The 26120-nt window shown below is 57.6% G+C and overlaps 2 protein-coding genes across 3 annotated transcripts in view; one reads left to right on the top strand and one right to left on the bottom strand.

Moving 5' to 3' along the window:
- The window catches only part of HSF1 (heat shock transcription factor 1), an 81480-nt gene extending 75972 nt beyond the window's left edge, over nucleotides 1-5508 (bottom strand). The window contains exon 1 of one of the 2 annotated variants that reach the window (XM_074578098.1): nucleotides 5140-5508. In XM_074578098.1, coding sequence (XP_074434199.1) covers nucleotides 5140-5265 — 126 coding nt within the window. In that variant the 5' untranslated portion in view covers nucleotides 5266-5508. The remainder of the gene's footprint in view (nucleotides 1-5139) is intronic. The other variant, XM_074578097.1, reaches the window with a different exon arrangement.
- A 393-nt stretch (nucleotides 5509-5901) lies between these two features.
- Nucleotides 5902-26120, top strand: part of BOP1 (BOP1 ribosomal biogenesis factor) — an 82873-nt gene continuing 62654 nt past the window's right edge. The window contains exons 1-3 of the mRNA XM_074578094.1: nucleotides 5902-6133; nucleotides 6338-6508; nucleotides 23180-23290. Coding sequence (XP_074434195.1) covers nucleotides 6125-6133; nucleotides 6338-6508; nucleotides 23180-23290 — 291 coding nt within the window. The 5' untranslated portion in view covers nucleotides 5902-6124. The remainder of the gene's footprint in view (nucleotides 6134-6337; nucleotides 6509-23179; nucleotides 23291-26120) is intronic.

Genomic DNA, 26120 nt, shown 5'->3' with positions numbered 1-26120 from the left:
TCACTGACGAAGATGTTAAACAAGACCGGTCCCAGTACTGATCCTTGAGGGACTCCACTTGTCACTGGCCTCCACTTGGACACGGACCCATTGACGGCCACTCTTTGGGTGCGGCTGTCAAGCCAGTTCTTTATCCACTGAACTGTCAGTCCACCAAAGCCATATTTTATCAGCTTGGAGACCAGGATGTCATGCGGGACAGTGTCAAAGGCTTTGCTCAGGTCCAGGTAAATGACGTCATTTGCTCTCCCCTTGTCTATTGACGTTGTGAGCTTCTCATAGAAGGCCACCAGGTTTGTCAGGCTGGATTTGCCCTTGGTGAAGCCGTGTTCATTGTACCCAGTCACCTCTGTTTTTCTTCTGCCTCCGCAGTGCCTTGTGGAGGATGTGCTCCATAATCTTACGAGGCACGGAGGTGAGACTGAGTGGCCTATAGTTCCCTGGTTCCTCCTCCTTTCCCTTTTTGAAAATGGGGATTATGTTTCCCCTTTTCCAGTCAGTGGGGACTTCACCAGACTGCCTTGACTTTTGGAACATAATAGGGAGCGGTTTATCAACCTCATCCGCCAGTTCCTTCAGTACGCATGGGTGTATCCCATCGGGTCCCATGGACTTGTTCACTTTCAAGTTCATCAGATGGTGACGAGCCTGATCTTCACTTACAATGGGCAGTTCTGTCCAACCCCTGCCTTTGTCTTCTGTGACTCCGGGAGTGTGGCTGGAACCCTTGCCAGTGAAGAGTGAGGAAAAGAAGTCGTTGAGAACCTCGTCCTTCTCCATGTCACTTGTCACCAGCTGCCCCGTTTCCTTTCTGAGGGGGCCCACACCTTCCCTAGTCTTCTTCTTACCATTAATGTACCTATAGAAATGTTTGCCGTTTCCCTTGATCTCCTTGGCTAGATTTAACTCTAACTGAGCTTTAGCTTTTCTCACCAGGTCTCTTGCTATTCAGAGAGCTTCCTTGTATGCCCCCCATTCCAGCTGTCCTTTCTTCCACTCCTTATAAAGTTTCTTTTTGTGTGACAGTGTGTCCAGGAGCTCCCTGTGCATCCAGGCAGGTCTCCTAGCATTCTTTCCTGCCTTCCTCTTTGTCGGTATAGTTTGCTCCTGGACACGGAGAAGGTGATCCTTGAATACTGACCAGCTGTCCTGGGCCCCCCTTCCCTCTAGGGCTTTGTCCCACGGCACTTTGGCCAGCAGATCCCTGAACCGATCAAAGTCTGCATGCCTAACGTCCAGGGTTGTGAGCTTGGAATACATCCTCCTAGTTGCCCTGAGGATCTTAAATTCTATTGCTTCGTGGTCACTGCCGCCAAGGTTATCCCTGAGCCTCACGCTGGTCACCAGCCCTTCCCTGTTGGTGAGAAGGAGGTCCAGCATAGCACCGTTTCTTGCTGGTTCCTCTACCATTTGGAGGAGGAAGTTGTCATCTGTGCATTCCAGGAACACCCTGGATTGCCGGTGCCTTGCTGTGTGGTCTCTCCAGCAGATGTCAGGGTGGCTGAAATCCCCCACAAGGACCAGGGCCTGTGAACGCGGAGCCACTTCTATCTGCCTATGGAGGGCCTCATCTGCTCGGCTCTGCTGGTCAGGTGGCCTGCAGCAGATCCCTACTGTAACATGGCCTTCCCCTGTCTTCCCTTTAATCTTAACCCATGCACTCTCAACCAGCTCCTCGTCCTTCCCCATGTGGAGCTCCATGGATTCTAGCCGGTCACTGATGTAGAGGGCAACACCTCCTCCCCTGCCTGTCCTTCCTAAAGAGCTCGTATCCGTCTACCCCTACATTCCAGTCATGGGAATCATCCCACCAAGCTTCAGTAATGGCCACTACTACGTCATGGCTTTCCAGCAGCACAGTGGCCCTTAATTCCTCCTGTTTATTGCCCAAGCTGCCTGCATTCGCGTAGAGGCACTTCAGCGGGGCTGGCCGTGTCACCCTCTTGCGCGAATCGCCCTTGATTCCCTTGGGGTGTCCCGGTGCGTCCTCTCCGGCTTGCCTTAGGACAACAAGTTGAAAGCCCTTACTAGGACTCCATGCCTCTGCCCCCGATGTGCTGCCCCACTGTTGGTCACAGGCAAGCATGAAATTATTGACCCCTTCCCCCTTCAAATCTAGTTTAAAGCCCGGGCAGTGAGGCCTGCCAACTCCTGCCCCAGAATCCTTTTCCTGCTCTGGGATAAGTGCATCCCATTAGCTGCTTGCAGCTCTGGTGCCTCATATGCCAAGCCGTGATCGTAAAACCCAAAGCCCTGCCTACGACACCAGTCCCGGAGCCATGAATTGACCTGTTGACTCCTCCTATATATTCCCTCGTCCATCGATGATGTCAGAGGGATGGAGTAGAACACAACCCGAGCTCCTGATCGCTTTACCAGTTGCCCTAAGGCCCTAAAATCTTTTTTAAATGATTGTGAGCTTCTCATTGTACTATCAATAGCATAAAACAGTTAAAAAAATAATCTCTTTAGCAAACTAGCAAAGCTACTTTGGAATAAAGTTTAGATCTAGGCTGGACCTCAGCGCTGTGGCTGTCCAAGCTGCCGCATTGCTCTTCATGGACACTGTCACCCCACTGCAAACACCCAGTAAAAAAAGGCGATTTATCACTCAGTGAACGAAGGAGGATATTGCACATTTAGCAGAGGCCCAGAACGCGTACCCCGACAGCTACTGCAAAGCAACCTCACCCAGCACACTGCTTCTTCGGATGCACAACCAGCGTACGAATCTCCCTTTCCTACCCTTGAACTCTCACCTACCAGCAGCAGCTCCCTTGTCCCCAGGTGGGCTTGGACAGCTTGGGGTCACGGGGCAGCCCCCGGTGCCAGCCCAGGCTGGGGGTGGGGGGATGGAGAGCAGCCCTGAGAGAAGGGCTTGGGGGGGCTGGGGGAGGGGGGGGAAACGCTGCCCATGAGCCGGCACCGTGCGCTGGCAGCACAGAAACCCCCCCGCAGCCTGGGCTGCATCCCCAGCAGCGTGGGCAGGGGGGCGAGGGGGGGATTCTGCCCCTCTGCTCCGCTCGGGGGAGACCCCCCTGCAGTGCTGCCTCCAGCCCCGGGGACATCGGGAGGACACGGAGGTGTCGGAGCGGGGGCCGGAGGAGGCCCCGGAGATGCCGGGAGGGCTGGAGCCCCTCTGCTGGGAGGACAGGCTGAGAGAGCTGGGGGGGTTCAGCCTGGAGAAGAGAAGGCTCCGCGGAGACCTTCCAGCCCCTTCCAGCCCCTCAAGGGGCTCCGGGAAAGCTGGGGAGGGACTCTGGAGCAGGGAGGGGAGCCACGGGACGAGGGGGAAGGGTTTTAAACCAAAAGCGGGGAGATTGAGATTAAAAATAAGGAAGAAATTCTCCATGATGAAGCTGGTGAGCCCCTGGCCCAGGTTGCCCGGAGAAGCTGTGGCTGCCCCATCCCTGGAGGGGTTCAAGGCCAGGTTGGACAGGGCTCGGAGCAACCTGGGCTAGCGGGAGGTGTCCCGGGGCAGGGGGTTGGACTCGATGGCCTTTAAAGCTCCCTGCCCACCCAAACTGTTCTGCGATTCTACAATTCTATGTTACAAACCAAAAACAGTCAAAATGAACAACAACCCCAAAGAAGAGGGGGCAGCAAACTGTGCCAAGGGAGGGAAGCGAGCAGTCAGGAGCTCCAGCCTCGACACCAGCACCTCTTTCCTCCTACACTCACGACAAATCTTTTGGGCAAGGAGAAATGTAAAGATGTAGGCAACTTCATCTACCTGTCAACACAAGCAAAGTACATAGACCTATTTGCAAAAGCATGCTGATTTGCATGTAGATACTAATCCCATGGATATTACTCCATACTCCCAGTGGCACAGCTTAATTCAAACACCGCCCAAACAGCGAATCTGTCTGCATTCAGACACAGGCCGAAAGTTCTCACAGAATCCCCCCCAAAAATTCTCTCATACCCACTCTCAGGAGGAAAGCGCCACTGCAGCTCCCAAAGGCAGAGGGAACGGGGTGATGCCCTTTGCCCCCTGCCCCTAAATGCGATTTCTCGCGGTGCTTCAGCAACACAACGAACACAAACTTATTTAACGCGAGGTGTTAAATCGTTGTTTGCTCTAGTAACAGGACGAGGCGTCTGTTCAGGGGCGATGACTTGCAAAGTTAAGAGCAATGCAATATCTGCAGCAAACAGACAGCGCAGGTCTTTCATCTCGTCACTGCCACATTGAGCCAGATAAGCAAACAGTCGTAGCCGGTGGAGAGCAGCTACGATCAAGGGTTACGAAAAAACCTTCCCAGCGCGTTTACGCTTTTATTTTGGTCCTTATCGTTCACATTTTATGATCTTGAACCGCAGTTCCACTCGTCTTAGCTCCGCACGCCCATCTGAAGTCAAACCTCTACACGACAGTCCTTTTTCACTCTTATAAGTGTTACCGCACGCCCCTTCCTTCGATAGTTTGGGTAGCAAACGCCTGATCTGCGGCCGACGCAAGGCGATACAGGAGAATATTCGCAAGAACTTATTTCCACTTAACTGCTCGGTCTGCCAGGTTAAGAACTAAAGAGCAAGAAAACGTCTTCCCTTTGATTTCAGGTAAACACCATAGATGGGACTGCCTCCGAAAAAAACAGCTTGCAGCATTTGGCTCTGGACACTCTGATCTTTTAGACAAGCCTTACGCTTCCCCAAGCGGCTAATAAGAGAGAGAAAAAAAAGGGGGACTTGCACGACTGGAGCGATCATAAAGCGGGAGAGCGAAGCGGAAACAGCACGGGCTCTGGCACAGCGGTTATAATGACACGGCTAAATACTGTAGAGCATCCCCTGCCATGGAAACAGTTAGAAAAGCACCTGGACGCTGGGGTTTTGGTTTTTTGGTTTTTTTTTTCTCCCCTCGAATAGCCGGGACAGCTCATTTTCCCCTGAGGGATTGCGGCGCTGGGATAATGAGGTGCACGGGCGGGATAAGCAGCGGGGAAAGAGGCAGCACCTCTAATTAGGAACTGCGAGGCCTGGAGAGTCCCGCGGCTTGGGAAAGTCACTCGGGAGGCCGCGGACACGCCTGGGCCGAGGCCTCGGGGCCCGGCTCCCGTCAGCGGGCGTTCGCCCGCTGCCGGGAGCCGGGCCCCGGGGCCTCGGCCGCTTCGTCCCCTCATCGGGACTCACCGGGCTCCAGCAGATGAGCGAGTCGGTGTCGGGATCCTCCACCAGGGTCCACAGCTTGGTGAGGAAAGCGGGGACGTTACTGCCGCCGGGGCCGGCGCCCACCGCCGCCGCGCCGGGCCCCTCCATAGCGGCGGCGGCCTCAGGGCCCGGCTGCAGGCCCCGGGGCAGGCCGCAGCGAGCCGGCGTCCCCCCCCCCACCACCACCACACCCGCCCCCCTCTCCCCGGGGAAACCGCCGCCAGGTGGGGTTTAGCGGCGGGCCGAGGCGGGCGGTGCGGGGCTTAGTGCCGCCGGCGGCCGCCGCCGCGGGGCCGGGCCGCTGCCTGCGCACTGCAACCCCCGGGGCCCAGCATGGCCGCCGCCATCTTGGGACGCCTCCGAGACAAGCCCCCCGCGCGGCGCGGCGGCGCGCGTGCGCGGCACCGCCTCTCCCCCCCCACCCCCCCCCACCCGCGCGCGGGGCGGGCCACGCCTCCCTCCCGGCCGCACGCCGTGCGCATGCGCCCCCTCAAGGAGTCTCTCCCTCCCCTCTGTGCGCATGCGCAGTTCTGCCGACGCGCCGGCCGGCCGAGGCGTGCGCGCCCAACGGCCGCCCCAGTGCGCATGCGCAGCACGCCGAGCCCCCCCCCCCCGGGGTGAGGCTCTCCGCGCATGCGCGCCTGCTCCGCCGGCACCCGCCCGGTGCGCGCCTATGCGCATGCGGCCCCATGGCGTGCGGCGCATGCGCATCCGCGCCGTGTCACCTCTCCCCTTTGACCCCTCCCCGGTTATCCCCTGCCCTTCCCCCCCCCCCCCGCCCACCGGGATGATCCCCCTCCCCCCGCCCTTCCCCCTCCCGGTGTGGCCGCTGCCGCCGGGGAGGGGCCGGGGGCAGGCGGAAAGGTGGTGGCCTGGGGGGGGGGCGGAGCGGGGCCGTGACCTCTGACCCGCGCGCACGTGGTGCGTGGCGGCGGCGGCGGCGCACGCGGAGCGGCGGGACGGAGCCATGGAGCAGGTCGGGGAGGGGTTGCCATGGTTACGGGCGATGAGGGCCCGGCCCGGTGCCGGCGGGGCCCTGGCAGCGTAGGGGGAGGTCGGTGGGGCCCTGGCAGCGCGGGGGGAGGTCGGTGGGTCGGGCCACTCCGTTACCGGAGGACTGAACCCCCCCCCACCTCCGCGTTACCGGAGGCCTGACCCCCCCCGTCCCGTTCCCTTCCAGCCGAGTCCTGCCGCGGAGAGCGAGGAGCTGACGGACAGCGAGGAGAGCGTCTACTCGGGGCTGGAGGACTCGGGCAGCGACAGCACCTCGGCGGAGGAGGAGGAGGAGGAGGAGGAGGAGGAGGAGGGCCCGGAGGAAGGCCCCGGCGGCAGCTCGCCCCCCCGGATACACGTAAGGCCTCAAACCGGGGGTGGGGGAGTTCCCTCTAACCGCCGGGAAACACCGTTTCAGCGGGTGGGGGGCGAGGCACGGCACCCCCCCCCCCGGGGTTTGCAGCGGCCCGGTTGGGGGTCCCACCACCCCCCCCCTCCCCCCGCCGGCCGTCGGTTCCTCCGGTGCTGCTTCACCGGTAACGGCGCCCGGAGGCAGAGCCCGGCCAGGCAACGGCGGTTTTCCCCCTGCTCCGGCCGCTGCTCATGTCTGGAGGAGGAGGAACGGGTGGGAGGAAGGGCCCGTGCCCGGTGTCGGTGCCCCCCGTTTGTAAATTGGGGAGAAAAAGCAAAATCCAGCCTGTGTGTGTGAGCCATGGCGAAACCGCTGTGAGGGGGGGACCTTGGTTAGACCCGTGAGGTGGGGCTGTCTGGGGGAGAGAAGGCTCCGGGGAGACCTTCCAGCCCCTTCCAGGCCCTCAAGGGGCTCCGGGAAAGCTGGGGAGGGACTCTGGAGCAGGGAGGGGAGCCACGGGACGAGGGGGAAGGGTTTTAAACCCAAAGAGGGGAGATTGAGATTAAAAATAAGGAAGAAATTCTCCATGATGAAGCTGGTGAGCCCCTGGCCCAGGTTGGCCGGAGAAGCTGTGGCTGCCCCATCCCTGGAGGGGTTCAAGGCCAGGTTGGCCGGGGCTTTGGGCAACCAGGTCTAGTTGAAGATGTCCCTGCCCAGGGCAGGGTGTGGCACTGGGTGGGCTTTAAAAGCCCCTTCAACTCCAATCATTCTGTGCTTCTAGATTTTTTTTTTTTTTTTTTTAGCTGCTTTTCTTTAATTACACAAGTAGGGCCTTGGGCTGTGCGATGCAGCTGGGTTGGCGTGAGGAATCCAGGCTGCGCGTTGGGTAGAGAGGCCCCAGAGATGCTGAGGGGGCTTCGCGCAGGCTGAGTGCCCGTTTTCCGTCTCCTGGGGGTCAGGGATGTCTGACCACGTCGGAGCAGCAGAAGAGGGAACCGTACGCGTACAGAATTAGGTGACACTTCAGCCTTTGGGATGAGACGCAGCATAGAGAGCTGTAGTGCTGCTGGCTCGTTAACAGCAAAACAACTTCTGTGCCGGTTTGCATTTCTAGAGTCGCAGTAGCGATGCTTCTCTCATAGATAGTAGCCTTTTTAGAACATGATTACACGGACGTAGTCTCACTTCTGTCTCAGAAGGTGTAGGCACAAAGATTGGTGGAAAAATTCACACTCAAATTTGTCTTGAGGTATTAAGGTGCGATCCCTGGGATTTTGGGCACGGCAGCCTCCTTCGCCTTGCGTCATGCCCCAGGCTTAACAAAAAATGCCTTGTTATTATCCTGGCTATCGAAGTCTGTGCATTCGTTTGGAGGATGGGTAGAAGGATGAGGGTTTGGAGTAGAAATTTAGTAGGAAGTTCCTCTAATAACCCACTTAGGAGTTCCGCAGCGGTGCCTGGGGCTGCGGTGTTGCCGTGCAGCAGCCGTCCTGCTTGGATTTCTCCATTGACAGCCGCTTCTTCCCACCCTGATGCCGCCGTTGTGCTTCTTCAACCACTTACGAATCTCTGGTGTGGGCCGGGCCCGGCGCCTGCTCCAGCCCAGAAATCACTCTGGGGGAGCGAGGCCTTTTTTGCTTTTGTTCTGTTTTGCTTTTCAGAACGATTGGTCCCCCGACTGCGCAGGCGTTTGGGTTGGTAGCAGGGTTGTTTTCCTCGGCGTTGGCTCTCGGCTCTGTTGTGCCACGCGGCCGCGTAAGCAGTAGGACGCTTGCTTGAGCCGGGACCGACTGCCACCGCGTTGTGCATCTGTCTGTGAGAGCTGGGGCTGGTTCTGCGCCCACCCCACCCGATTCTTCAGCCTTCTATTCGGTATCCAAGTGCGTGCAATGCTATGGGTCCGTAAGAAAGTATCTGCAGATGTTGGGATCCATCGCTGCCTCGTTGCAACCCGGGTCAAGCTGGACACGATGGACAACCTGGGTAACAATGGACAAACAGGGTAGCGGTTTCAAACTGAAAGAGGGTAGATTTAGATTGGATATTAGGAAGAAATTCTTTGCCGTGAGGGTGGTGAGGCACTGGAACAGGTTGCCCAGAGGAGCTGTGGACACCCCGTCCCTGGAGGTGTTCAAGGCCAGGCCGGATGAGGCTCTGAGCAGCCTGATCTAGTGGGAGGTGTCGCTGCCCAGGGCAGGGGGGGTTGGAACTAGATGATCTTTAAGGTCCCTTCCAACCCAAACCATTCGATGATTCTATGACAAGCTCTTCCCTGGAATGTTGCGCGCCTTGTGCAGGTAGCACAGCCCAAAAAAAGAGCTCCAGCAGTGACAGCAGAAGCCGAGGAGGTCAGGGGGCGGCTGATCCTGACCCCTGTTTCCATTGCTGTGCGATATGTCCCTTTTTTGGCCTCGCTGCTGCTTTGGGCAGGGATAGTCTGTCGGTTCTGTAGCGACGGCTCAGTGAAGTCGCGTTCCCAGTTTCCTTTCTTGCTTTGCCTTCTGCCTTTGGGGTCTTTGCTGTGCAGAGGCATCGGCGTCTTGGCAGAAGGGCAGGAGCTGGTGCCGTTCCTGTGCTGCCGGCCTGCGTGTGGAGAGAGTTCCCCGGCACAAACTGCAGCCATCCCAAGCAGGGACGTTAGAGACGGAGCGGAGACTTGTCTGTGCTTCCTCTTGTGGCAGAAGGCTCCTGAAGGGGTTTCACAAAGGGGGAAAAGACATCAAACATGTCGGACGTGGCCGGGAATATGTTTACCTGTTTCTGTTTGGGGGAAAAAGGAACGCTCCTTGCAAGGGCGTCGCTTTCCCAGTGCAGAGGTTGACAGAGGTTTGGTCTGTCCAGACCCTTTTCTTCTCTGGGATCCTGCAAGGAAGTAATTCTGCGATCTGTGCCTCCGTCCTTTTTGGCGTGCGGCACCCCTAAACGCTTTCTGCTGGAGCTGTGAACCCTGCGTAGTGAACTGCAGCCTCCCGCAGCTGGGTTTTCTTCTCTTCCTTCTTTACAGGGCCTTGGCGTTAATGCCATAAGTAAACGGGTTGAAAGCTGCTGCTTTAGAGTCTTAGAAGCCCCTGCAGGTCAGACGGCTTTTCAGAGAGACTCGATGATTTTGGTGCTGTGCGCAGTTCAGAATTTTACGTTGCATCGAAACCCCTCGAGAATGCGGGGAGAGCCGAGGTCAAGTACGAAGTAAGAATTTCCCGGGAGCATCTTGAGTCTTTCCTTGGCCGTCGCTCTCCACAGCTCTCGGCTTTGGAGCTGCGCTCGTTGCTTCACGGGGCGGGGAAACTTCGGAGAAGAAAATGGAGCTTACGCGCAGGGTCTGGGGAAGGAGCGCTCGAGGGACCGCTCCGTCTGAGCGGGGTCTGTCCTCGGGGCGCTCGCTGTCCCCCTCTGCCAGGAGAGCTGCTGGGTCGCCGGCGGAGGTGGCCGGCACTCCCACGCTGAAGCCATTTGTGTAATACTGTCGTATTTAAAAACGAACTTACAGCTTTGGGGCAAGAGTGAAGAGAACGAGCTTATACTTAGAAAATATTTCACTTGCTAGCATCGGAGAGCTGTTTATTTGCCCCGGATAGCTACATTTAATTTTGAATGAGATTTCTCAAACTCTAGTCTCTTGATTGCACACTCTTAAAACCCTTGATTTCTGTTCATCAGCTCTCCGATTGGCAAAGCTGCTTAATTTACTAGGAGTTAGTGGTGAAAACGTCGTTAAAAGGCGAGCTAAAATTTTTCTTGGATTGGTTGTGATGGCAAAACCTGCTGGGGGGGGATTATTTTTTGTTATGTTTATAAGGCAGGAGGATAGACGCAGCCGCAGATACCCACGGTCAAAGGGCTGGTGGAGTGTCGGAGTTGCTGTTAGTGGGACGGGTAAGAAACAGACCCGCCGCGAGCTGCCGTGGGGCAGTGGGAGGATCTGCCCCACAAATAACCACCTCGCTCTCCCTTGAGCTGGTGTTTGTGATAATCGCTTTTGCTGGCTCTTCTGCTCTTCGGTCCGTGGCCTCGAAGCTGCCGGTGCGCGCCCTGCCTCCCCCGCTGCCGCAGCACCCACCTTTTTTCTTTTTTTTCTTTTTTTTTTAATTTTGTTCAGTTCGGTGCGCTCTGTAGGGGCGCTTTAGCCAAAGCGATGTGCAAACCCTGCGGAGTCCTCAGGTGCCGCCAAACGAGTTTTTGTTCCGTCAGGTTCTTAGTTACAGGAACGCGAAAAAGAGAGGAAAATAACACTCCAGAAAGAAACACAGACTCTTGAGTGTCCTTGACGTTAATCCGTGGCTTTGGCTGCTCGTTAGGATCTCCTCCAAGCTGTGTTCCTTGTCGGAAACAGAGGACGCTGCTGCCCTGTGCCCCTAAAATGCTCCAGGAGACCTCGCGGGGGTTTAACCCTGGTAAGAGAAAACAGTTTAACTTGCGCCTCCGCCAGCAGTGTTTTGAGCAGGGAACTCGTCCCTGCTCCTTTGGAGGCGATTTTAACACTTGCCCAAAAATTTATAGTCACTTCTTAGACGCCTCTCTTGTTTGGTCGGTTGGTGTGGTGACTTTGGCGCTTCTGGGGGTGTTGCTGAATGACGATTTGGAGTCAGCCTGCGGCCGGGTATCTCTGAGCAGCAGGGAGCTCTGGAGGCCAGCCTCTTCTGCCTTTGTTTAGCTCGTTCTTGGAAATTTAACTGATTTTTTTTTAGCCCTAAGCTTAAAATATGTTGCAAATTATACGGCGTTCATTTCCAGTACGGCGTAGCACTGTCGGGGACGTGATGCGTAAGTGCCAAAAGCAGCCGTCGGCCGCAATGCGGAGCTGCTGATACTCAGCGTGGCGGTGACGGCCCCCAGTTCTTCCTGCTCCTTGCAGTTGGGTAACAAAGTGCAAATACAGAGCGCGGATCCTCCCTGGCAGCTTCTCCGGAGCTGTGTTTTCACAGCAGGCGAATGAACTTCCCAGTCGGCAGCTTCTCCGGGGGCTGCCGGAGCGGGGATGTTTCCCATCTCCAGCCTCGTCCTCTCTTCCTGGTTCTGCTCCGTCTCAGAAGATGCTTCCTTGAGCCGGGTCACCTCCTTGGCCTGACCGAAAGCTGTCTCTCCCCCTCCCTTCCGCGAGGGGAGCAGGTTGAATCGGCTCCCGGGGAGTGTGTCGGGAGCCGAGCAGGCGTGCAGGGAGCAGCGGGAGGTGGGCGGGAGGGTACAGCCCACCCTTCCGTGGCAGAGCCAAGATCACTGGTGGCCGACACTCCAGAGGGCCGTGCTGCCATCCAGCGTGACCTGGACAGGCTGGAGAGCGGGGCAGAGAAGGACCTCAGGAGGTTCAACAAAAGCAAGTGTAGGGTCCTGCACCTGGGGAGGAAGAATGCCAAGCACCAGTATAGGTTAGGGGCGGACATGCTGGGAAGCAGCTCTGAGGAGAAGGACCTGGGGGTCCTGGTAGACAGCAAATTATCCATGAGCCAGCAGTGTGCCCTTGTCGCCAAGAAGGCCAATGGCATCCCGGGCTGCATAGGGAAGACTGCGGCCAGTAGGTCGAGGGAGGTCATTCTCCCCCTCTACTCTGCACTGGTGAGGCCACAACTGGAGTACTGTGTCCAGTTTTGGTCTCCCCAGTTCAAGAGGGACAGGGAAGTACTGGAGCGAGTCCAGCGAAGGGCAACCAAGATGATTGAGGGACTGGAGCACCTCCCTTATGAGGAAAGGCTGAGAGAGCTGGGACTCTTTAGCCTGGAGAAGAGAAGGTTGAGGGGGGACCTGATTAATGTTTACAAGTATCTAAAGGGTGGGTTGAAGGAGGACGGAGCCAGGCTCTTTTCAATGGTTCCCAGTGACAGGACGAGGGGCAACGGGCACAAGGTAGAACATAGGAAGTTCCGTTCAAATACAGGGAAAAACTTCTTTACGGTGAGGGTGACAGAGCACTGGAACAGGCTGCCCAGGGAGGGTGTGGAGTCCCCTTCTCTGGAGATTTTCAAGACCCGCCTGAATGCAGCCCTGAGGGATGTGCTTTAGGTAATCCTGCTCTAGCAGGGGAGTTGGACTAGATGATCTCTAGAGGTCCCTTCCAACTCTGAAGATTCGGTGATTCCGTGATCAGCTTGGCCCCTTGTAGAGACCCAGCCCTGATTTTTACAGTCCTTCTGCGTGTTTTGCCAAGCGCGCTCATACTAGCCTGGATGGCTGTTTTGCTGTCCCCCTTTTTCAAAACCGAAAGCCTCGTCCTGTCTTGTGGAAATTTGCTTTGAACCTGCCTTTAGCCCTCCCAGCTGATCCCGGTTTGCTCCAACCTCGCTTGTGCCTTGCCAATGGCGTGGACACCTGAGCTGGTGCCGGAGAAGCCTCCTGCTCCTCCCCGTCGGGTCTTCAGCCTTGATGTTAAAGATGACTTTGTTCTCTGGGAATGGCCTGTCACTCTGCGCGTCACTCGAGGCAGGCTCTGGAGCGCTTTCGGAGGGGTTTGTGCGTGTCCTGGGTCTCTTCCTTTCAGTATCTTCTGGCTGTCCAGCAAGTTAATCGAGGCTGGGGAGGATTCCCAAGCTGCTGCTTCCTGAGGCTTCTGGACTACGCACAGGAGAGCTGCGTGTGCGTCGGGGCTGGATGCGTCCAGCACTTAGGAACCGACAGCAGGGTCTCCTGCTCTGCCAGAGAAACGTGGAGAGCATCAGGGAGCTCGTGGAGAAGGAAGGCGCGTGGACGGAGAAGGGAAGGGAAACTTGCAGATGTTCTGTGATTACTCTGAGGTTTCCTGCTGAGAGACCAGACAGCAAGGAGCCTTGCGTGCTCAGGTTGCCAGAGCTTTTCTGTAGACTCAGCATCACGGTCCTCCCGGAGAGGCCTGTCTGGGGCTCCGGGAAGAGCTGGGAGCCCTGACCCACGGACGGGGAGGATACCGCTGGTGTCGCACCTCACAGCGAGGGGTTGTAACACTGTTCTGGCAACTGACTCCTTTAATCATGGTCTCTCCCCGCTTCTGGAAAAACCTATGGTTTTCTCTTGGTGAAAGCCAGTGGTTTGGAGGGTGCCGAAGCCAAGCCGATGCTCTTCGTTGGTCTGGGCTTCATCTTTGCTGCTCCATCTGTGGAAGGAGTGGCTTTGGCAAGGGAAGAAACCCTTTAGATAGAGGGGGGGTGTCACTGCTCTCTGAACATGTTGGTGCTTGAAATACTCTTGCCGGACGTTTATATTTTTATGCTGTGAGATATCCCAGTTAGCGACTGTTGTGTTTGACCAGCCAAGAGAAGTGATGGGGAGACCGACGGCTCCTGAGACGGTGAAACACAAACCGGTTTCAGGACGTGTTAGCGTCTGGGCGGAATTCAAGCGTAGATGGTGGTGGGATGATGAGGTGCCTCTCCAGAGCTGCGCTCCATCTCGCAATGCTGGTGGCGATCTGCAGCTCTCTCCAAGAAGATGCTTTTAGGAAGTCGGAGTGTAAGAAGCCTGGCCTTTGGGGCTTTAAAAAACCCGCGGAGGAGTAAAGACCGCCTCTCCTGAGGACAGAAGAGAGAGAGGTACTGAAGTGTGAGCCAGCGCTGGCGCCTCGGCCCGTGGAGAAGTGTTAATCCGGTCTGAGCAGCAAGGTGCTGAACTGAATTGTGCTGTCCCAGCTCCCCCCGGGGATCCCGGAGCCAGAAAGGCCACAGCTTCCACCACCTGCCTGTCAGCAGATTGCAAAGCCCCGTTCTTAGTGCCTCTCTAGCTCGCAGGGCTGTGTAAATATTAGGCTGTCCTTGTCGGATTAGATTTCCTCTTAATGACTTCCAGCGTTCTGACAAGCTGTGCTTTCTTCCTTGGCAGCCCCGGTGCTGAGCTGAGCCGTCCGACTCGGCTCTGGGAGCCCCTGGGGAGAAGCCCGGTGGCCTGCAGTTGAAGGCCAGGCTGAAATGTTTATTTGCTGCTTTTCGAAGCCAGGAAGCCCCTTCAGCGCTGCTCTGCTGGAGAGTCCCCGCTGTGGCACCCAGCGCCTGAAGCTCATCTGCCCTGCGCGGGGCGTAGGCTTCGGGGAGACACTGGGGGTGCAGCGAGAGCCGCTTACCTCTTCCCTTCCTGCAGCGATGGCACCCGGAGACCTGGCCCTGCTCCCGACCGCTCAGCTGCAGAGCTCGGAGCATCCTCGCGGAGCTCGGGGCTGCGGTACCGTATCCGGCTCCTCTCTCTGCTTCTCCGCCGGCGCCTGGCAGTGAACCTGGGCTCCTTTTCCTTCTTCTCGGTGGCTCTGCACTGCCTTCGGCTCCGCGCCGCGCAGCCGCAGGAGCCCAGCCGTTTGGAGCTGAGATTCCCATCAGCAGGGGCATATGGGGGCTCCTCTGTCCAGTTCTTCTCCCTAGCCCTGTATCGCTTTTTCTTCTCCCCTGTAGATTAATTTGTGCTCGTGTTTGCCACACCAGTCTGAAAGAAAAAAGCAGCTGACGCATTCTTTTGTGGTGGCCCAATTTCTGCAGAGCCTTCTTGCCTCTTGAGCCCTGGGACGTTCTGCCCCTCTGCTCTGGAGAAGGCTCCGGGGAGACCTTCCAGCCCCTTCCAGGCCCTAAGGGGGCTCTGGGAAGGCTGGGGAGGGACTCTGGAGCAGGGAGGGGAGCCACGGGACGAGGGGGAAGGGTTTTAAACCAAAAGAGGGGAGATTGAGATTAAAAATAAGGCAGAAATTCTCCATGATGAAGCTGGTGAGCCCCTGGCCCAGGTTGCCCAGAGAAGCTGTGGCTGCCCCATCCCTGGAGGGGTTGAAGGCCAGGTTGGCCGGGGCTTTGGGCAACCTGGTCTAGTTGAAGATGTCCCTGCCCAGGGCAGGGTGTGGGACTTGATGCTCTTTAAGGTCCCTTCCCACCCAAACCATTCCGTGATTCTATGATGTGTTTCTAGCAGTTGTGGAAGGAAAGAAGCCGCTGTTGGTGCTAGCAGCAGCTCGCGGCGTCAGTGGAAGTGCTGCTGCTTGGTGCCCCCACCGTGCCCACGGTACCTCACTAAGTCACCGCACTGGGAGAGCGGCAGATCTCAGCGTCCCCAGCCTGCCGTGCCGATCCCTGCCACAGCCCGGTGTGGGTGTTACCGGGGCGCGGAGGGCTGTGCTCCGCGGTGAGCCTGGGTCGGCGCAGGGCTCCATGCTCCTGGTGGAGGCGGGGGGGGGGACAGGCCAGCTTTCACACACCCAGCGCTGTGCCCTCTGCCCAGAATCCCCGCAAAGGCAAGCTGCAGCACTAAACAGTTTGCCTGGCACTCTGGCAAGCTGGCTCTGTCTCGAGATGTGTTAGTTCTTGAGTCTGGTGCGTGAGCGAGACTCTTCCCATGTCGGGCTTCATCTTTCTGTGCTGTTAGCAGTTCCGTCAGCCCCACGAAATGGAACAAATTGACGTTTGCCCACAGGGTGAACGATTTCGGGCTTGTTATTTGCGCTGACGGTCTTTGCACGAGTTACCCCTCCGCGTCCTCAGGACTTTCAGCTCTCGCAGCGGTACGTCGTGCAGCGATACAGCAGCCTGGCTGATCAACACGGCCGTGCCAGAAAACAGTGACGTGGAGAGCCCGGTGAGAGGAGAAAGCTAAGAGCAGCCGACGACTTCAAAACACTGCCTGTGATGTGGCCTCCCAGGCTCCGTCCCCTGGTTTTAGAGCGCTCGGTGGAGGAAGACTTGAGCTGGTGGAGATGAGACAACATCCCCTCTGCCAAAGGCACTGGGATGTGGAAAGATGGCTTTGTCTCCCACTGCGATGGGGACCTGCTGCCAGTGTTGGCCCGATGTCACTCGGTTTGTCCCACAGGGAGGATCCAGCCGAGTTCCTCCTGGGCTCCCGGCAGCAGGCGTGCTCCAGAGGCTGCTGCTCAAACAGCTCCTTACACGGACGTGGCTGCGTCGTCCTGGTTCTCCGCGGCTGGCTGAGCAGGGTGGTTTGTCCTGGCCCTGGCAGAAGCCGCTTTACTGCTCTTGTTTCAAAGGCATTGATTTGGATCTTCTTACGTCTAAGCTCAGACCTGAGGTGTCACATACGTTCGCTTAGCAGTGCTGGAGATGCTGCTGTCTTGCATCTTGTGGCTTACGAGAGGTTGCCTGAGAACGGAAACCCCTTCAAACGCAACGGCGGATAATGAGGTGAACCTGTGTTTTAAGCTCCTTAAATTGCCACAGGGCTTAGCTGGTCTTACAGGCTCCTCAGGATCGGAGACCCTCCTCATCAGGAGGAATTATATGGCTTCGTCTTAGCTTTCCTCACAAGCCCGGCACGTTGTTTGTCCCAGCAGCGGTTGGTGTAGAGGCGCTGGGAGAGCTGGAGCTGCTGCAGGTCGGTGTTGGAGCGTGTTGAGGGGAGGTGGAGAAGGACACGTCCCAGAGAACAGCCGACACGAGTGCACTGTCCCTCAAAGGGCCGCGAATGCGATACTCTTCCTTGTAGCTGGATCCCTGCTGCTCCTGTAGCTGTCTTTTTTCCATGTGTAAAGCTGAGGATTTAGTTGTTTTGCCTCACAGGGCGAGCAGGGCAACTGGAAAGATCAGGCCCAAGAACCGTCTTGCTTTAGCAAGAAGTTAAGCCGTGTGTGTGTGTTGGTTGCTTGCTTTTCCGCGTCCCCCCCCACCCCCGACCCTACGATCCTACCAGGGTCCGGGCTCGGCACCGATAAACCAGATTCTCACCGCTCCCGTGCGCGTCCTGGTGTCTGGTAAAGCTGAGAGAAACCTCTCGGCCCCTCTCCTGAACACGAGGGACGCTCGCTTTGTCCCACGTAGGCGCGTGCTGCTGCCGCAGCTCCCAAACCTGTCTGCTCTAGGGCTGCTCCCACTTCAGGGTCCGTTGCCTGTTCCCTCCGGCACGTCTGGTCTGATCAATTCTCGAATCATAGAACTGGCCCTGCTGCTGCCCGTCCTCCCCCTCGCCTCTGCGGCTCCTCGTAACCCCAACTCTGTCTCTGCGGCGGCAGCACCCGCCTGGCGCATCCCCTCCCTGCAGCTTTCCTGCCTCCCGAGGGGATTCTGCGCCGCTGTAGCTGGGGGTCGCTGGGACAGCGGGGACCTTTCTCCCGTCCTGCTGGAAAATTGCAAGCCGGGAGTTTCTGATCTTTTTGTCCACGGCCAAGGAGGAACTGCGTGGGAGCGCGTTGAGAACTTTAGGGTGGGAGGCAAGCGGGTTTTGCTAAGGGGAAAGGGGGGGCCGAAGCAGCTACCGATGTTTTAATCTTGGTTTCAGGAGGAAAAGGAGGATGTAACTGGGCCGTTAACGTGCTCTGATGGTTATTTGACTGAGCAGCAGATGCAGCGGGGGATGCTTCCCTTCCCGATTCAGGTAGTCCAGGCAGCTGCTAAACAGCCTGCCTCGCTGGTCTTTCCGAGGCCGACTAGCCTGGACGTCGTGGAGGCCAATTGGTCTTGGTCCAATTTTATTCAATATATTCATTAATGACCTAGATGAGGGGACAGAGTGTATCCTCAGCAAGTTCGCTGATGATACCAAGCTGGGAGGGGTGGCCGACACTCCAGAGGGCCGTGCTGCCATCCAGCGTGACCTGGACAGGCTGGAGAGCTGGGCAGAGAAGGACCTCAGGAGGTTCAACAAAAGCAAGTGTAGGGTCCTGCACCTGGGGAGGAAGAATGCCAAGCACCAGTATAGGTTAGGGGCAGACACGCTGGGAAGCAGCTCTGAGGAGAAGGACCTGGGGGTCCTGGTAGACAGTAAATTATCCATGAGCCAACAGTGTGCCCTTGTCGCCAAGAAGGCCAATGGCATCCTGGGCTGCATAGGGAAGACTGTGGCCAGTAGGTCGAGGGAGGTCATTCTCCCCCTCTACTCTGCACTGGTGAGGCCACAACTGGAGTACTGTGTCCAGTTTTGGTCTCCCCAGTTCAAGAGGGACAGGGAAGTACTGGAGCGAGTCCAGCGAAGGGCAACCAAGATGATTGAGGGACTGGAGCACCTCCCTTATGAGGAAAGGCTGAGAGAGCTGGGACTCTTTAGCCTGGAGAAGAGAAGGTTGAGGGGGGACCTGATTAATGTTTACAAGTATCTAAAGGGTGGGTTGAAGGAGGACGGAGCCAGACTCTTTTCAATGGTTCCCAGTGACAGGACGAGGGGCAATGGGCACAAGGTAGAACATAGGAAGTTCCGTTCAAAGACACGGAAAAACTTCTTTACGGTGAGGGTGACAGAGCACTGGAACAGGCTGCCCAGGGAGGGTGTGGAGTCCCCTTCTCTGGAGATTTTCAAGACCCGCCTGGATGCAGCCCTGAGGGAAGTGCTTTAGGTAATCCTGCTCTAGCAGGGGAGTTGGACTAGATGATCTCTAGAGGTCCCTTCCAACTCTGAAGATTCGGTGATTCCGTGATTCCGTGAGGCGATAACTTGAGGAAATAAGCGGGACTGGTGTAGGCAGGGGCGATATCTTTTATTAAACCAATTTATCTAGCTGGAGGATGTGGAAAAGCTTTGGGATAGACAAGCCTTCTTCAGCTCTGCTTCTCTTTCACGCCTGTGGGATTTGCGTTCCTGAAAGCGTATTTCCTTTCCCTAATTTATCACTAAAGTTATTGCCTCTCCTTAGCATCTTTGCTGGCATAAGGCTCTCGTTGCGGTCAGGTACGCGATATGCTTTTTGCAGCATAACTGGGGAGAGCCGGCTCTGCCCGTGCCGGAAAGCTGCCGTCTCAGCCTGGCCGAGACACGGAGCGGCTGGTGCGGCTCGGCTGCCTGGTGCCGGTGTGTGACCGAGCGCGGTTTGTCACCCCGCACGCCTTTTTGATGGTAAAATTGAGCTCTCTGAGGACGTGGCTCTCCTCAAAGCCTGCTGACTGTATTCTCCCTCTCATTTTTACCCGTCTGTTTTGTGTTTTCGTTCAGATTAATCCTTTTTTCTTGTTCCTCTGAACTCTTCTGTTGAATTTGCCTGTTGGAGTGTGGGGTAGAGGAACCCCAGCTGACCCGCACGTGGGGAGCAGGGGCTGGGTTTGGGAGGGAGGACGTTACCGGTCTCACCGGTGCGGGAGGCTTCCATCTTTCTTCCCTCTCCCCCTCTTTACAGCTAAACCTCTTCCAAGTCCTGTCTGGGCTGTCGAAACCCACCAGCTGTCCCAGCTCTCCCCTTCGGCGACCAAAACTGCCAGAAATGGGGTTCGGCGATGGCTGTGGGTGAGCTCAGCGCTGCCCGACTCCCTTCTGAGGTCTGGGGGTGCCGACTCCTGCATCCCCACTAGCCGTGGGTGCCCCACGGAGGGCCAGGCGGGTCTTCGTCCCCCGGCCCTGGCAGCGGCTGTGGTTGCGGGGTGCCGGCGGGGTAGTTTTGAGGGGTTTCGCAGGGTTTCGCGGTGTGTCCGGCATCGCTTGCCGCCCTCTTGTGGAACGAGCCTTTCTGCATGGGGCCGCCTGGGCGGCGGAGCAAAGCTCTGGCTGGATTTCTGCCTCCCAACGAAGCCCAGGGCAAGCTCGGGGGGATCTGTCCCTGCCTGTCCCTGCCTGCCCGGGACCCAGCTGTGGGGAAAAAGCCTTTGCGCGAATCAAGGTAAATGTACCTGGAAGGCGCAGAGAGGTGTTTTGAGTAACCTGAGGAGTGAACGGTGACCACGCTCCCCTGCGACCAGGTCCGCTGGCCCCTCCGCTGCTTACCCTGAAGCCCCCTTAGGGCCCTGGCTGGTTCAGACAGACCTTTTTTTTTCTGGCAAAATGGTTTTAGTCTACACTGCCGTTTCCCAGGCGGGCTTTAGTCATTACAGGGCGCTGGCGGTGCGATTGGTGTCCTAGCTGAGGTCTTTCTTATTTTCCTGGCAAAGCTTTCTTGAAGGGTTTGAACCTGCCGATAGACGTGTCTAACCCCTGGATGCTGGAGTCACGTTTGCTTTGCAGATGTGCCCAGCCAGGGTGAATCTCCTGCAAGAACCCCGAAGCAAGATCCTGGCTTGTGCCGGCTCTCCGAGTAAACTCAGGACCTGGGGAGCCCGTGGGCCTCTGTTTTTTTCTCCCCGATGGTGTGGGCTGGGAGGCTGAGCATCGCTGGGGTAAGAGCAGGAGCGCTGGAGCGACTGTGGGCCGCCTCCTGGCACGGCCTTCGCCCTCAAGGACGCTGGCAGCTTGTGGCACCCGCAACCCGGATTTGCTGTGCCGGCTCCTTCTCCGGTCTCATCGTGGCAGCGGAGAGAGGAGGGAAATGAGGGAAAGATGGAAACTCAAGTCCAAAGCCATCGTAGCGCCAAAAGCCTGGAAAAAAACTTATCTCCAATCTCCCTTTTTAAAAATTTTTTAATAAAGCCTTTTGTTTTTGCAGTAATCTCATCCTCTTGCCGGCCCAGTATTTTCCAGGCTCTCTCCCACCCCTCTCCCTGCGGCTCGGGGGAGCTGCGCTGGTGTGTACGTACAGCAGAAGGTGATCACACACTGTGCGGATTTTACTGCTCCCGCGAGGGACGTTTTCTGGGGCTGTTTTTCCGATTATTTCACTGAATCCTCCCGTAAACCCGATCTAGCCAGGGTCCCCATTCTCCCCCTACCCCCGCTCCGAGCGGTGACGGAGGGGGGAGAGAGAATCTCTTTTCCAGGGAAGGATCTGTAGCTTATTCGGCACCCACACAGCAGGTCAGCGAGTGGGCGAAGTCTGATGGTCGGTGCTGTCTGATTACCCGTGTCTGAGGAGGGAACGAATTCCTGCCCCAGGCATGCCCCCGCCGGTTGTCTCTGATGGAGCACAACGTGGGGCCGTGGGCCCTGCGCTGGGCCGAGCTCCGCTTCAGCGCGGGAGGTGTCCTGCCCGCCGAGGGCTCTGGCATGGAAAAAAAAAAAAAAATGGGGATAACCCAAGCCGTAGAGGCTGCGTTCAGCTCCCTGTGGGGTTGGTCCCACCACTCCTGATGGGTAACCTCAGTTGGACGCCTCCGTCACGGTGCGTAGCGCGTGTGATGGTGGGAGTCTCTTCATCACGGTGACGTTGGCACCTTGGGGGCTGTGCCTGCAGCCTGGTCCTGCCCTGTTCTCTACTCCAAAGAGGTTCGGAGTGGCTCCAAATGCGCACGTTACTTCAAAACTCACCGGTAACTTCAGATTGTGCAAGTGAGATGGTTGTGTGCTTTACCCATTCTCAAACAATTTGTCCGGCAGCTCCTGGAGTCCTGAGCGCGGACGTGGTGGAGCCCATCGGTGGTAGGACCTTTGCTGAAGTTCGGTGCTGGGAAAAGCCTGCCCTTGTGGTGGCGTCGTGGTGGGCACCAGAAACCCCCGTGCATTTGTCCTGCCAGATAGAGAGAACGGTGCTGCTGGGTCTGTCCTTACCGGAGAGAGCAGGCCCTGGGATCCGTTGGGGATCTGCTGGAGGGCAGATCTGCCGTTCGGAGAGACCTTGACGGGCTGGAGAAGATGGCTGATGGGCACCTTGTGAAGTTCAAGGATGGTGAATGTGAAGTCGTGCACCTGGGACAGGATAACCCTGTGCAAGGGGGCAGGCGGGGGCTGATGGCCAGGGAGCAGCTCCGGAGGGAAGGTCCTGGGGACACACCCTGGGAGTCAGCAGTTGTCCTGAGCAACATCGGCGGGGCCGGGGATGGAGTCCTTCACCTCTCTTTGGCACTTGAGACCCATCCAGGCTTGGGGTCCGGTCTGGGGCTCCCCAGTACAACACAGTGACAGGAATGGGACTGGTGTAGGGCACCGAGGCAGTCGGGGCTGGAGCGTGGGACCCAAGAGGGTCTGTGAGCTGGCTTCTTCAGCTGGGAGAAGGGACAAAGGGGGATCCCGTTGCTGTCTGCAGCTTCATGAGGGGATGGAGCCAAGCTCTCGTGATGCCTCGGGATGGGATGAGAGGCAACGGGGACGAGGTGCAGCAAGGAAAACTCTGGTTGAACGTAAGGAGTGTTCTTGCCCATGGGAGTGGTGCAGCCCTGGAACAGTACCCAGAGAGGTGGTGAGATCTCCATCCTTGGAAATACTCAACGCTTGACCAGACGCGATCCCAAGCATCCTGATCTACCTTGGAAGGTAGCTGCGCTTTGAGCAGGGGGTTGGATTAGGGACCTCCAGAGGTCCTTTCTGGCGTAGATTTTTCTGTTTCCGTGATGTGAGCTTGTGCGGTTTCTGACGCAGTCCTTGCCTTCCCGAGCCTGGAGCTCTGCTGGCACCTCATCCTTGGCTGTTTGTGTTCTGACACGCTCAGGAGAAGCGGCGTTCCTGGGAAATCCTTTGCTGCCTATCCTTGCAGATTGGGTTGGTGGAAGCTCTGCCCTGGTTGTGTCTTTGCGTGGTCTCAGTGGCATTGAGCTCCAAGGGAAAAGAGGGAATGGAGGGTCTTGAAATAACTCTGGAAGATGGCTGGGTTATGGAAGCTGCAGAGGGAGAAATAATTTTGGGCCCAGTGAGTGAAAATGCGATTCTTGTGCGAGCTGAGGAGCTGCCAGAGAGCTTCTCAGGCAACCTGTCCTCAGGAGAGAGGTGATTGACCTTCTCCCTTGGCAGTCCCAGCTGAATGTAAGTGCGCGCTGCTTAATGAGCCCTTTCCTTCCTTCCTCCCCTCTGCAATGCGGTGTCCCAGAGGGTCTAAGAGTGAGAGGTTGTTCTGCACAGTGCTCTCCGGGTTGGGGCATGAAGCGCTTTGTGGTGATCTTGGACCTGGCAGCAGACTAGATGTCGGTGGCAGCTTCGGCTTTCATTGCCTGGCCAAGGTCTCCGCTGTAGTGGACACCAAAAATGCAAAGATTTGCATGGTGGAATCTCACTAAGCTGTTTTTCTCTGTCTTTCAGGCTAAAGGGGCTTCCAGGAAGAGCAAACTCTTGGTGGATGATTCGCCACTGAAGGAAAATGGGAATCTGCTCGCTCAGAATGAATATGAAGAAGACAGCTCGGATGAAGAGGTAGGACCCGTTGCAGCTTTTCTTTCTACGTGTGTATGAGACGGGGGTGATGGGTTTCCCCTCTTCCATGCTGGCTTTTCCGCGAACTCGAAGGGAGGGGAGATGGTCAAGTAATGTTGTCCCCGAAAGGGAATTGCCCGGACTGCTCTGCGCTGCTGACGCGTGGCAGGGCAGTGGCACCAGGTCGGGGCTGTCGAGGAGACTCTTGGTGAGGGTCTGTTGCTCGGGTGCGTCGCTTGGAGCACGTGGGGGCAGCCGAAAGGAACGTCGTATCCACCTTGGAAAGGCTCATGTTTCCTGTCTGGGAAGAGCCTTCCTCCCACCCTTGCTAGAAGTCGCACAGCTGGAGCTGGGGCTTTCAGCCCGGGGTCAAGAGAGGGTTTCTTCAGGCGTATAAAAGGCGACTGAGCCTCACCCGTGGCTCGTGGCGTCACCTTCCCTGTGCTGGGGTCTGCTCTCGGAGGGAACCTCTCCGGGTTCCGCGCGTCGGAAAAGATTGGAAACCGCTTGTGTGGAAGATAGCGGTAAAATGCCCCTAGGGTTTGGCTGTTCCAGCCAAACTTCGTTGCCTTTCTTAATCGTCTGCTAAATCAATTAACGCGATTGGCGTCAATCAGCTGTTTCAGTGGAACCCTGGGGTCGGGACGGAGGGATTGCCAAGGGCTGTGGGGGCGTTTGGATCTGGCCCTTATTGCTGGGATTTTGGTTCACCTGAATGGGTACTGGGTAGCCTCATGCGTGACTTGGACAAATGCTTGGAGAAGCCTCCTGGGTGCCGGTGAGGTGGAATCCTTCAGCCTGTCTCCTCCGGAACGGCTGAGAAGTAGCAGAGCACAGAAAATCCTGCGTGAGCAGGCAGGTGAGGAGCCAGCCGGTGCCCGCGGCGCCCTGCGAGCGCTCTGAACGAGGAGACGTGCGTCACCTGGCCGGCGTGGAACGGCCGTGGGTACGGGGAGCGGGGGGACGTCGGGAGTAACGGCAGCGTGGCACCCGGGGCTCGGGGCAAGAGTTTTCTGAGCGGGGGCGTGAGCAGGACTCTTGGCTGCACACCCAGCTTCGGGAGAGCTCTTTGGCATCGCTGACAGTTCAAAGGGTCTAAGGCTTGCGGTTCCTGGAGCTTTGAGGGACGCGTCTGCTCCTGTTCCAGCCCCGGTGGAGGGAGGGGGAGGATTGGGTGCCTGCCGGCCTTTCTGGGCCAGCGAGGGCCCGAAAGGTTAGATGGTAGAGGCCCACCTGGGCTAGCGCTGGAGCTGCCGGCAGTCCCTGCCCCCGGGTCTGGAATAGAGATTTAGAGAGAAGGGGGGGGAAATATATGACTATAGAAAACATACACTTGTGTAATGTCTCCAGCATAACCCGGGGAAAAAACCCTTTCATGCAGGAATTCAAGGTCTCTCTCCCCAGCTGGTCCTGCTTCAGGGCCCCGGTGGGGGGAGCGCTGATTCAGAACCTGTTGACATCAGAGCAGCTTCCAGTGGCTTTGTTCCTTGTTCCCCGTTCCCAGCCCCCTGCCCTCCCTCTGTAATTGTATTTATCTCTCTTCCATAAGAACCCTGATGCTTCTGCTTCCTGCGGCTGGGATGCGCACACTGGGTGCTTTGTGCTCGCCTCCGCCGAGGAGCATCGCCCAGCTCCTCTCTCTTGCTTTGTGTCTCGGTGGCCCAGAAGCGCTGGGAGGGGAGGGCAGCACCCCCCCCCCAACCCCCCCCAACATCAGGCAGGGGCAGCTCGGATGCGAGTAGGGCCAGGAAAACGCTTTCTTCCCTGCAAACGGGATCACTTTTTTTTTATTTTGCGTTCTCTTTGTTGAGACCTACCCTGCGTCGCAGCCTCGTCCCAATTAACGTGTAGCCATGTCTTAATTAAAGTCTCCGTGCAGTGCGGCGCCTTGGTGCGGTGCTCGTTAGGAGGGCGCTGAAGGCGTGAACTTCCATCCCTCTGGGTTGTCGGTGATGGCAGGGAGGGAGCACAGCCCGGTCCCACCAGTGCTTCTCCCACAGCCCACCCTTTTGGGGTGGGAAGGGCTGGTTTCAGTGCTGGGTGTCGCTTCGTTACCCCCTCGCTCGCCCCTTGTCCGGAGTGGGCTGGTCCCTGGTCCCGCTGTGCGTCGGAAGGGGGGGTCTAGGTGCAGAATTGGGCCTTGGAGGGTGCAGAGCATGCCCCCCGCATCCTCCCGGCCCTGCTCACCGTGCCGCCAGCCTCACACGGGGTATGTTGCTTCACCGCCTCTTAAGCCAGCGAGTGAACGGCAGCATTTTGCAGTGGGAGCGTGGATTTGGGGTGGAAAACCTCCTGGCTCTGCCGTCCTCGATGGTTGGTGTGGGGTGGTCCTGGTCCACCCTGCTCCGAAAGGCAATGCCATCCCTCTGGATATCCCAGCCCAGGGATTAGCAGCGTGGCGCGGCCTGAGCCGGCATCCTGAGAGCAGAGCGGGGAGAGCCGTGGAAGCTGGAGATGCCGTGGCCGCAGCACCCCCTGGAAAAATGGGGGGGGGTTGTCCCAGCCTTTGTCCGTGCGTCGGCGCCCGGGGCACAGCTGCAGGAGCAGATCGTCCCCGGGCTCTGGGGCAGCACGCAAGAAATTTGGCAGCCTCTGGGTAGAGATTATGCCCTGCGCTCCCTGTCTGTGTCTCTCTCCGTGATAATTATCTCTGGCTTGATTGTTATCTTTAATGGCAGCAGCTCTAAATGTGACTGATGGGCAGTAACCCCCCCCCCCTCGGCTTGTTCATACCTTGGGGTTCAGCAGCCGCCAGCGCCAGCACTCGGGGACTGCGGTGGCAGAGCGTCCCTGTCCCCTTTGGCTCCTTCCCCTGCCCGTCTCACCAGTC

This window comes from Larus michahellis, chromosome 2 (assembly GCF_964199755.1).
Source record: "Larus michahellis chromosome 2, bLarMic1.1, whole genome shotgun sequence".
In the NCBI taxonomy this organism is placed as follows: Eukaryota; Metazoa; Chordata; class Aves; order Charadriiformes; family Laridae; genus Larus; species Larus michahellis.
The sequence above is the reverse complement of the archived record's forward strand: the minus strand, read 5'-3'. Positions and strand labels throughout refer to the sequence as shown.